The sequence below is a fragment of the Trachemys scripta genome, chromosome 1 (genome assembly GCF_013100865.1).
Source record: "Trachemys scripta elegans isolate TJP31775 chromosome 1, CAS_Tse_1.0, whole genome shotgun sequence".
In the NCBI taxonomy this organism is placed as follows: domain Eukaryota; kingdom Metazoa; phylum Chordata; order Testudines; family Emydidae; genus Trachemys; species Trachemys scripta.
The window spans coordinates 41,762,211-41,774,059 of NC_048298.1; the positions used below are offsets into that span (position 1 = coordinate 41,762,211).

The 11,849-nt window shown below is 49.8% G+C and overlaps 1 protein-coding gene across 1 annotated transcript; it reads left to right on the plus strand.

The window, feature by feature from the left end:
* Nucleotides 1–1,674: 1,674 nt before the first annotated feature.
* FEZF1 (FEZ family zinc finger 1) lies at nt 1,675–4,379 on the plus strand. Its single transcript, XM_034753786.1, has 4 exons — nt 1,675–2,777; nt 2,904–3,038; nt 3,275–3,407; nt 4,025–4,379. The coding sequence occupies exons 1-4, from the start codon at nt 1,983–1,985 to the stop codon at nt 4,321–4,323; spliced, it is 1,362 nt and encodes a 453-aa protein (XP_034609677.1). The 5' UTR covers nt 1,675–1,982; the 3' UTR covers nt 4,324–4,379.
* The last annotated feature ends 7,470 nt before the right edge of the window (nt 4,380–11,849 follow it).

Consider the following 11,849-nt stretch of genomic DNA (forward strand, 5'->3'; position numbering starts at 1 on the left):
CCCTTCTCTGCCTCAGAGGAGGTGGCGAATCAGCCCCTTGTCCAGCTTCTTCTCCGTGCCCGGCAAGCCCGGGCCCCCGCAGAGGGCAGGGGAGGTCGTCGGGGCTGGGTCCGGATGGGCTATTACAGGATTTCTAGCAGGGCGTTGCCCCGGCCCGGACTCCCAGGTGCGTGTAGGCCGATCTTTCTCTGCCATCCTGGCCCCATTTCGGGCGCCTCCATTGGAGCCTGCTGGAGCCTCCCCCCTTAAAAAGGTCCAGGGCCTTGGTCCATCCCTCTGCGCCAGCCTCCCTGCTTCCGCGGGGCCAGAGAAGGGCTTGGGTGGTTGGGGAGCGGGATATTGCTGCCCCTCAGCTACCCCGTTTCGCCAGCCTGAAATGCGGAGACTAGAGGGAGCCAGTCTCGGGGACATCCCCAGCCGGCTGTGCCCGGGCTGAGCTCTTCCTCGCCTCCCACGTGTTCAAAAGGCCCTTGTGAGCAGCCGGGCACGGAGCATGCAACAGGCGCTTCCGGGCGGTGCAAAAGGGGCGGCTGCTCGGCCACATCCAGGCCCGTCCAAGGGCCCCAGAAAGCGTCAGCAGCTCAGGAGACGGGGGAGAGGACCTGCCCAGTGCAGTGGGGACCCCATGCACCCACGGCAATGCCCCTGGCCAGGCGCACGTGCAGCCTTTTGCTTTGCTACCTCTAGCAGAGACTGACTGTACACAGATTTGTCGGGAATTGCAGGCCTCTCTCTTTATAGAATACCAGCCAATGGCCGGGGCAGATGGGAATAACTGACACTTGCTTTAGCTGTAGATTATCGTGTCTACAAAATGAATAGATCGGCAAAAAATCGATGGTAACCTTCTCCTCCAGCCACGCTGTCTTACTCCTGTGCTTTGATTGTAAACAAGAGGAGCAAGGAGCCTGGCTCCCTCTATGTAGACAGGGATTCCCCGTCAAGATTAAGGCCTCTAGGCACAGCTGAAACACACAGGGAGTGCATATATAAGGTGTCGGTTTGGGCCAGCACTTCCTCCTTCCTCCAAATTGTGATTCAGCTTTTGGTTATTCGGTCTCAACTCGGCTTGACACCGGTGGTTTCTATCTAGCCATTTGCGTTTGAATTCTGGGGCGATCTGATCTGGGGCAAGATTCAGCCCATTTGTTGGCTGTCTTTTCCACAAGACCAAAGTCCTCCAAGCCGTGGTGTAAGCCCCCGACCAGCGCCTGCGAGAAGGGCAGCAGTCTCAGAGCAGCCAGCACCCCCCGCCCCTCCCCAAGCCGGAGCCTCGGCTGGAAAGTGGCAAGGAAACAACCAGCTTCCCCCAGAGCCGCTTCTCCTGCAGCTCCCCGCTCGCCCCCAAATTGGGCTCCGTCTCCTTATTTAGCACGTGGACTATGATTTTAGATGCTGTCACTTGGAGCCAAACAAGAACATTGATGTCGGTTCGGCTTGGCCTTTAAAGCCTGGCGAAACAGACTGCGAATAATAAAAAAAAGAGAGGGAGGGGGCGTGCGAGGGGGAAGAGGGGGAGAGAGACACCTCCTTCTCTGGGAGGGGGAGCCTGCAGCTCCAATGAAAAGTAGTCGCTTACTAGGGGAGTGGGGATGTGTGTATGGGGGGGGGGGGGAGAACTTTTCCTGTTGACTGTTGGAAGCGAATTGAGCAATTATCTAGTTTACCTTCTCCTCTTGGAAGTTAACGATTGGCGAGATCTTGGCTGCGTTATTGACACAACACTTTCTATTGATAGAAATAAGCAGCGATTGTCCTTAAGTCACTGGTGCGACAAAGTAAACTGTGATGGGCTGGCATGAGTCCACTGGACCGGGAAGGCTGGTTCCGCCGGCGGAGGCTCTGATGATGGTGGTGGCGGCGACGGTGCTGATCTCCCTCCTTGCAGATCAGTGACCAGAAAAAGGGGGAGAGGGAGAGAGGGGACAAAAAAGAGGCGTCTACCAAAGCAGCTCAGACCGGCGAACAAATGCAAGCCAGCCATGGACAATAGTTGCCACCACACGGCGACCAAAATCTTAGCAACTTCTCCAGCCAGAGAGAGCCTGTCTGCTCGAAGCAACATGATCAGCACCTCCAAACCCCTGGCTTTCTCCATTGAGCGAATCATGGCCAGGACTCCAGAGCCCAAGTCCATTCCGGTGCCGCCCTTCCTCCAAGGATCCGTGCCCAAAGGAGACCCCAAACACTCTCTGCACCTCAACTCCTCCATCCCCTGCATGATCCCCTTTGTCCCGGTGGCGTACGACCCCCTCCCCAAAGCGGGGATGGCCGGATCAGAGGGCAGGAAGGCTCACTTGGACTCCTCTGCCTCCCCCTTCAGCTGCGGCGATCTATTGAACTGTGCCCTGAGCCTAAAAGGCGATTTCCCCCGCGACGCCCTGCCCCTGCAGCAGTACAAACTGGTGAGACCGCGAGTGGTCAATCACTCCTCTTTCCACGCCATGGGAGCGCTGTGCTACTTCAACCGCGGCGACGGCCCTTGTCACCCGTCGTCCAGCGTCAACATCCACCCGGTGGCTTCTTATTTCCTCAGCTCGCCTTTGCACCCTCAGCCCAAGGCGTACCTGGCGGAGAGAAACAAACTGGTGCTGCCGTCCGTGGAAAAGTACCCTTCCGGAGTGGCCTTTAAAGACTTATCGCAGGCTCAGCTCCAACACTACATGAAAGAAAGTGCCCAGATCCTATCGGAAAAAATCGCGTTCAAGAGCTCGGAGTTCAGCCGGAGCTCTCCCAGCAGCAAGCCCAAAGTTTTCACGTGTGAAGTTTGTGGAAAGGCAAGTAACTAACTTCCTTTGCTCCCATAAAGTTTCTATCCATTTGTCTGCTCCCGTTTTAGAACTACCCCCTTCCCCAGTTGCTTTATGATTCTAATTGGTTTTTTTTCTGATTTAACTTTCAAGGTATTTAATGCACATTATAATTTAACTCGCCACATGCCAGTCCACACAGGAGCCAGACCCTTTGTTTGCAAAGTTTGTGGCAAGGGCTTCAGACAAGCAAGTACTCTCTGCCGGCACAAGATCATACATACCCAGGTGAATATCTCTCACGCCTATTGCACTGCGTATTTCCACCTGCTTTTGCTGATCCGATCCGACAGAACACTGTTAAAACCGGGGTCATTTGGTCGGGAGGCGCTGGTTTTTGTTTTCGTTCGTTTTTTAAACAGACTTTGCGTCGGTCTCACGTCTCTATAAAGCCACAGATTTCCAAGCACTGGAAAGCGCTTTGCCATGCACTTACTTCAATATTTGCTTTTGTTTCCTTATAGGAAAAGCCTCACAAGTGTAACCAGTGCGGCAAAGCGTTTAACCGAAGTTCCACTTTAAACACACACACACGAATCCATGCCGGCTACAAACCTTTTGTTTGTGAATTTTGTGGCAAAGGATTTCATCAAAAAGGTACAAGTCTCAAACCGCTTCTTGTTATTCTCCTCAGAATCCCACCCCTAGTAGGTAAACAATCAAAACAATTTGCAAGAGGGCTTGCTTTATTATTTATTAATTATTGTATTTTATTTATTTCAAACCCTTGGCTCAGTTTTAACCTGGAGATCATTATTTTTATATTGAATACTCGGTATCTAAAGTATCCGATTTAAGCTTGTAGAGGAATGAAAAAAGAGAACTTTCGTTTTTATTTCACACGGCAAGATGCAATTTTCAACCTACTTGAATTCCCCCACCCCAAATGCAATTTGTTACTGCTCATCTTTTTGCTCAGGTGTAAGAATGTTTGTTTAATATGAATCTTGGATTATAGTAATCATCATGCTATCGTGTAGAATTTTTTAAAATACATATCTTGCGGAGTTTATAAATCTGTTTTTTTTTTTCAGCGCTTTACCGTTTGGTTCTAACAATACATTTCCTAACCGGAATATTGTGGGTGGGTGGTTTGTGTTATGTTTTAGTTAAAAACGGTCAATTGCCATTTTCATCCCCAGCCGGGGTTTGGGGAGAGGGCAAAGCTCTCTCCCCTGTGTAGCGTCTGTGACCCTTGACTTGTCTGTTCCCAGGTAATTACAAAAACCACAAACTGACCCACAGCGGCGAAAAGCAGTTTAAGTGCAATATCTGCAACAAGGCTTTCCATCAGGTGTACAACCTGACCTTCCACATGCACACCCACAACGACAAGAAGCCCTTCACCTGCCCCACCTGTGGCAAGGGCTTCTGCAGGAACTTTGATCTCAAGAAGCACGTCCGCAAGCTGCACGACAGCGCCCTGGGACTGCCGCGAGCCCCTGCCGAGCCGGGGCCAGACCAGACGCTGCAGCCGCCGGGCCCGCTGCTGCAACAGCCGCACCATCCGTGAGGGGAACTGCAAGCCCGGAGCTCCGCCGGTCCTATTAGCAGGGAAAGCAACCCGGAGCCCCGCCGTTGCAATCACCCTCCTGCTTCTTTGCATGCACCTGTTAAGCGGTTTTGTGTATTACGCTCTATTTGGCCACTAACACTGATGGCTGGTCGTTTTCTTCTTTTTGATGTTGTTGGGTTGTTTTTCTTTCTTTCAAGACTCGATTTTTTTAACATCTCAGGGTTAGAGATGGTTAAAAAAAAAAAAAAAGCCAAGCCAATTTCTGCTGTATTTATTGGGATCTGTATTATCCGAGCCGGGAATGCTGCACCACTTAATTATTTCGATGTGTGTATATATATATGTGTGTTGGTTCTGCCCTGTCTCCGATGCCTGCTGGTTGTCCCTTCTTGATAGCTTCCCCTCCTTCACCCCCTCCCTGAATATCGTATCTCTATGGCCAGAGCTGGTTCACTATGTACGGATTTGAATTTCAGTTTGATTCTTGCACGTGGAAAATGAATGCGTTGACCTGGTGGAAATAAATACTTGGAGCATGATGATTGAATCATCAAGGGCGCATTAGCTATTTAAATTATTCAGCTACAAGACCAATGATCCTATTAAAGAGCTGTGATCCCACCATACCGATTCCTAATGTATTGATAACGAAAGGCTGGGGGCGGATGACAGGTAATACCAACAGAGGGGTGTGTGTGTGTGTGTGTATTTATGTTTAATCAAGAAGGGAAGATGGATGGAAATCAAAACTGTGGCTGATGCCAGGTCCTTGAAATGCTCCAAGTGTTAATCAGCAGCTCTGCTGTGAGCTTAGGCTCTGGTGTTTTCTAACTGCAAACCTCTCCTGTTTTCTTGCCAAAACACTGAAACAACTGCTAAAGACTTTAATTAAGAGTGGGTAATTAGCTCGGATTTATCAAAGCCGGGTTGTTATACTATTAGCTGCTCAGTAGAAGCTGCCAATCCAGCCTTAAAAACTAAGCCCGCTCCTACCGGCCGTTGCCTAGACAGAAAGCGGCGAGGAAGACTGGATGAGCCCGGGAAGGAGATCTGACTTTATGTATTTATTTTGAATCTCTCCTGTCGCAAAACAAAATTAACCTCCCCCAATCGGGTGCTGTCCCCAGCCATTAGTAAAAGCAGCATCTTTAAGGGGCCTCTTTTGCTACTATTATTTATTTGCCTCCTCCCGAAAAGAGCCATGAGCCTTGTGGGAGCCGCGCGCGGTGCTCAGAGACAGGCCGGCAGCTGACCTGCTGCCCCAGGTAACCCTCTTCCAGAGAGGGGGAGTTCGGGGTTCTCCTCGGGAACGCCTTGTTTGGCATGAAATAGACTAACTCGCCGGGAACATCTTTTCCAGAGGGCGAGGGCAGCAAAATGGATGCGGGCGAATCCGAGGAGAGGCGCCAGCTGCGAACCAGCCTCACATGCCCTTAGCAGTTTCTTCGCCCTCCAGTTTGACGTGTAGAGCCGTTGTCCGCATTTGAATTTCGGGTCGTGTCGTAGTTCAGAAAGGAAGGGCTTGGAACTGTCCCCTTTCCCCCACACACCCGAAGGGGGCCGAGCTGAGGTTACACCGAATGGGTTTCAAGCCCGTCTGCTGCTCACTGCACCTGGGCAGGGCAGTGTCTGACACCCACGGCCGCGCGTGGGAAGACAATGTATCGACCGGGCGGAAAGTCAATAGAGAGGAGCGGAGCATAGCGCGTTCCGATGCTCTCCGGGAGAGAAGGTGGGAGACTAGAGAGCATTGCCTGGGCACAAGCGCTACGACTGTGTGGCCGCAGACACCAGGGAGAAATTTCCGGGAGCTTGCGAAATAAATAGATCCCTGACAAATGATCAGCTCTTGGGAAGCTACAGCTGCTCAGTCCCGGCAGACCCTTGGAGTTTGTACACGTCTCCCAGATGCGTGGTACGTTGTGAGCAAATATTTGGACAATTCAGGTTTCTTTTCCGAGCTTAGAGGATACAATGTTTCTGTGCGGTGTGTTGCCCATGAACTCAGATCCCCAGGTCCTGGCTGCGAAGTTCTCAAACGGATCACATGATCACACCGGGCGCCCTGCCCTTCCCCGTGTTTCCAGGATCTGGACTGGCACCCGGATTCCGGCTCTGTAGAAAGGGGCTGTGCAAGGGAAGCGAGTCAAGCTGGTTGTAGGGACAGGCCTAGGAGGTCAGGTCAGGTTAAATAGCAGTTTGCCATTTTGTAAACAATGAGTGGTCCCTTTGTCGTGGTGCGCTGGGAAATGGCTGTTTGATATGAATCTGTAGAATGGGTATAAACTTTAAACAGACTTAGTTTGTCTAAATATGTGTTGGAAAGTGCTGTAAAAGCGGAAGTACTCTCCCTTCCCCATACATGAGATTAGCGAGTGGGGCCTTAAGAGAAGATTTTATTTGTAAAATAAACAAATAGGTGCAAAACAACGCACCTGAAAGGGCAGCTAAGGTTGCTTGCAGCATCGCTTTCCATTTTCTCCCCAAACTCAGGTACCATGAGATGCCTGAACATTGGATGGCGCCCTGAATGGAATGGATATGAGAACACTAACTAATACACTGGCGATGGAGCAGTTGGATTCCCCCGCTCCCCCCGCCCCCGACTTTCTTTTTACCCAATATACCAATGGTATGATGGGCTGGCGGAAATGGAGAGAAAGGAGACTGTTTAATCGGGTCAGAGTGCTGGTGGTTTTGCAGGTCAGACCAAAAAGAGAGACTGAAATAAAAACTACAGGTAGATTTAGTTTGCCCGAACATTTGTTAAATGATAGCAAAGGTAACCGGGAAAGAGGCAGACACCAGTGTATTTCCCCTACGTGCAATTTGTATCTAAGGCACTGTTGCTCGGGTGTCTGTACGAACTGGATTAGAATGTTGCTTTTTACAGATTCAGACTAACACGGCTACCCGTCTGATACTGGATTAGAATGTCTGACCCAAGAATTTTGAGGATATTGGGGGCGGGGAGAGTATTTTGGGTTTATCCCAATTCCCCTTCTAACCGCCTACTGCTCTGGAGAGAAATGGGAAAGAGTCAGGGCTGTGGTCTATCGGGCGGGGAGGGTTTGGGTTCAGCTCCCTCTGTCGGGATTCCCCGTCTTTGCAGGTGCGCTTCACGGGCCACACATTCTTCCTTTGACAAATGTCTCCACTCAGATGGAACTAACACGGGCACGAGGGGCTGCTGGGCAAACTGGGAGCCAGCTCCGGAGTTCTCAGCTGTGTTGACTCTGGGGCTGCACTGTGCAGCCTGGCTTCCTTCTATCGCTAAAGAGCGGGGTAGCTCCCTCGACGCCTCTCCTGTAGGGTCACCGCTCCTCTCTTGTACATCAGGGCAGTTTTAGGTAAAACGCCCAATGCTTCTGCCGTGGAAACCAACGGAAGTTTGGCGCGAGGGAGAGCCGGATCAGAGCCCGCTCTGCTGTGTGCGTGGAGTGAAGGGAGAGATCAGATGTCATCAGCGAGTAGTAACATTCAGCTTTCACACCTGCTATTCTTCATCGTCCGTGTGAGGTGCGCCTGGTGCCCTTCTTCTAAAGTCTTCTCCTCTGGAGACCTCAATACAAAAGAAAGAAAGAAAATAAATACAACCGAGGCGCAGGGAGTCTGCTAAGGTCATAGACCCTCTTGTCTAATACGCGATCAGTCGGGCAAGGTTCTTCGTCTGTGTAGGAGCCCGGGGAAAGGAGTGTTTCAATCAGGAGCAGGACTGAACCGATGGAGCAGAGCTGGCTGGGGAAATCGGAGCAAAGGCCGATGTTAAACACCTACTAGTGTGGCTGGTTTTCACCCACAGGAGCACTGGCCGTTGTCCACTGTTCACCTAGATTTCCAAACCGTCCCCTAAACATTCAGGACTCAGGACCAGGAAGAGGGGCAAAAACCAGGGCGCCCTTCCGAGTGACTTTTGATGTGAGGGTGGGGATGGGTTCATCTCCGAGGCATATGTAGTCCTATCCGTCTTGAATCTGACCGGTTGTAAGTTTTGTGTGTGCTGTAAATGAAACAGAGTGGCAAAATGGGAAGCCCCCTCCCCCAATTTCAGCTGCGCTACAATGGCGCTTCAGTGTGGACGCTCTGGCTGAGGTTCTTCCATCCCTGTAGTAAATCCAGCTTCCTAGAGGAGGTAGCTAGGTCCACAAGAATTCTTCCCTGGACCTAGCACTGTCTACACACCCCTGAGCAACATGCCTGGGTGGCGCTAACTTTTTAGAGTAGACCTGGCCTCTGTGTTACCAGAGGGTAGTTAAATATCATGGTCCAAAGCAGAACAAGCAAACGCCAAACAACCACAACCCAACCCCTCTTCGTTCAAAATAAAACTATTGAGGAGTTGAGTCTCAACAAGCTGTTTGGAAGTAGCCAAGTGCCCTGACTGCCCGGGTGCATTGGCAGTAATCACGTCTCAGGACATTTCCAGGATTCATCAGGTTCCTTCTGCGAATCATTTAGAGTTCAGCAGGGACAAATTGCAGCTGAGATGTGTGAGGGTGGGGACACCCATCGCTCATCACGTTCTTAGCCCCTATGCACGTCAGGTCTAGGTCTAGGCGGTCCAGCAAACTAGGATTTAGCGTGTTTATTTCCCCAGCCTATATTAGCACATGCTACCAATGATCTTGGTAGTAAACTTTTAAAATGCCCATTGACTAGACTGCACCAGTCATTAGAGAGACCAGGTGGATGAGGTAACATATTTTATTGGACCAACTTCTGTTGGGGAGAGAGAGATGAGTTTTGGAGTTTCAACAGAGTTCTTCTTCAGGTCAGGGAAAGGTTTCAAGCAGAAGAGCTCTCAAGCTTGTCTCTCTCCCCAACAGAAGTTGGGCCAATACAAGATATTACCTCACCTAACCTGTCTCTCTAATATCCTGGGACCAACACGTCTACAACAACACTGCATCAACCAAAGTCACCAGTACTGTTTCCTTTCCCTATCACTGGCACAATGGGTGACAGAACAGTATCACAATGATGTGATGCGAATGCAACTCTGTGGAGAAATACCACCTGAGGATGAATTTAAATGATGCCTGCACTGTAAATCTGTTCTCACCACCCTATAATGCGGGGAAAGGGGAGAAGGGAAGCCAATAAGAACATAAGAATGGCCCTACTGGGTCTAACCAAAGGTCCATCTAGCCCAGTATCCTGTCTTCCGACAATGGCCAGTGCCAGGTGCCCCAGAGGGAATGAACAGAACAAGTAATCATCAAGTGATCCATCCCCTGTTGCTCATTCCCAGCTTCTGCCAAACAGAGACTAGGGAAACCATTCCTGCCTATCCTGGCTAATAGCCATTGATGGACCTATCCTCCATGAATTTATCTAGTTCTTTTTTGAACTCTGTTATGGTCTTGGCCTTCACAACATCCTCTGGCAAGGAGTTCCACAGGTTGGCTGTGTGAAGAAATACTTCCTTTTATTTGTTTTAAACCTGCTGCCTATTAATTTAATTTGGTGACCCCTAGTTCTTGTGTTATGAGAAGTAGTAAACAACACTTTCCTATCTACTTTCTGTACACCAGTCATGATTCTATAGACCTCAATTATATCTCCCCTTAGTGGTCTCTTTTCCAAGCTGAAAAGTCCCAGTCTTATTAATCTCTCCTCATACTGAAGTCGTTCCATACCCCTCATCATTTTTGTTGCCCTTTTCTGAACCTTTTCCAATTCCAATATATCATATAGTTACTGGGATAACACTACTGAAAAGGAAATTGCTCTCCTCCCTCCCCAAGGGCCACCTTGCACTTATGGGGCTACTGCACCTCTGCTAACGCTCTGCTCATTCTGCCAAGAGAAGGGTCCAACCCCCTTTCACCAATCCAGCTCTCAGGCAGGCTTTATCTATTGGATACTCAAAGTTGTACCAAAAATTGATCACTGGGAAAGATATCAACACACTGGACCAGAGTCTCAGAACGAGGCTTTCTGCAGAAGAAGCTGAAAAGTTATCAGTGCTGATACAGTTTCTGGAGGAGCAACATCCTTTCAGATAGCCCCTTTGGTTTGCTATCGGAGTTGTATTTGTATAACTCCACTTGTGTTGTTAAGTGGTGAAATCCTGGCCCCGAGACTTCAATAGGGCCAGGATTTCATCCATATGCCTATCCATATGCTCTAGGCACCCTTGACATCACTGAAAAGCACAACCAAATTAATGCCCAGGAATTAAAATGAAGTGGTTTAATTCACTAAAATTCACTGCCAGCAAAGCAAGCAAGCAATTCAGAATCTGAAGTTTTCCTCCAATTCCTCCACTAATTCCTAATCGCTTACCATTCCTCCCTGATGCCTATGTGAAAAAGCAAACTGTATGGTGCGGAAGTAAGTGAGTTATTTGCGTGAACAAGGGAGACCACATCTTGCCCAGAAGCTTTAAGGCAGCCAAAGGACAAACTATAGAAGAGCTGATCCATCCCTCTATCTATCCAGCTGTTTGTCATACACATATTCCCTGCGTTATTGTAGTATCTCAGTGCTGCACATCTTTAATGTATTACTATAACTCTCTTGTGAGGTAGGGAAGTGCTCTTATCCCCATTTTTCAGATGGGGAACTGTGGCACAAAGATACTAAATGATTTAGGAACATGATACTGAAAAAGACCTCCTGGGTCATCACATCATGCTAAAACAGGCAACCTTATTGTATAATCCTATTACTAAATGTATCAAGCTCCATCTTACAACTAGTGAGTGTGTTCCCTCTTTGCGACTATTGGAAATCTTCTCTAGACCCTCACTCTTCTGATGGTTAGAAACCTTTTTCTAGTTTTTGGCCTTAATTTGCCCCAAATCACATAAGAATGGACATACTGGATCAAACCAATGGTACAGCTACCCCAGCATCCTGTCTTCTGACAGTGACCAGTGCCAGTTGCTTCTGGGGGAATCATAGAATCATAGGGCTGGAAGGGACGTTGAGAGGTCATCTAGTCCAGTCCCCTGCATGCAAGGCAGGACTATGTATTATCTAGACCATTCCTGGGCAGTTTGTCAAACCTGCTCTTAAAAATCGCCAATGATGGAGATTCCACAACCACCCTAGGCAATTTATTCCAGTGCTTAACCACCCTGACAGTTAGGAAGTTTTTCCTGATGTCCAACCTAAACCTCCCTTGCTGCAATTTAAACCCATTACTTCAGTGGCGGATTAATAATTTTGCAGCCCTTAGGCTGGGAAATAATTGCCACCCTGGCCCCGCCCCGACTCCGCCCTTTTCCCGACCCCATTCCAACCCCCTCTCCAAAGTCCCCACCCCAACTCTGCCCCCTCTCTTCCCCTATTGGATCCCTTCCCCAAATCCCTGCCCCCGACCCGCCTCTTCCCCCAGCGCGTGGCGTTCCCCTTCCTCCCCCTTCCCTCCCTGCCCCGCAAAACAGCTGTTTCGCGGCGCAAGCGCTGGGAAGGGAGAGAAACAGGATGCCGCGGCAAGCTTGCAGAGGAGGCGAAGGTGAGCTGGAGCAGGGGGGCGGGGCATGGAGGGGAGCTTCCGCCCTTGCAAATTTGCC

Excerpts from the sequence above, each read along its gene's own strand:
- FEZF1 (XM_034753786.1), top strand. The coding sequence starts at position 1,983 with ATGGACAATAGTTGCCACCACACGGCGACCAAAATCTTAGCAACTTCT. Across the intron at positions 2,778-2,903 it reads CGTGTGAAGTTTGTGGAAAG|GTATTTAATGCACATTATAA; the intron begins GCAAGTAACTAA and ends TTAACTTTCAAG. Across the intron at positions 3,039-3,274 it reads ACAAGATCATACATACCCAG|GAAAAGCCTCACAAGTGTAA; the intron begins GTGAATATCTCT and ends GTTTCCTTATAG.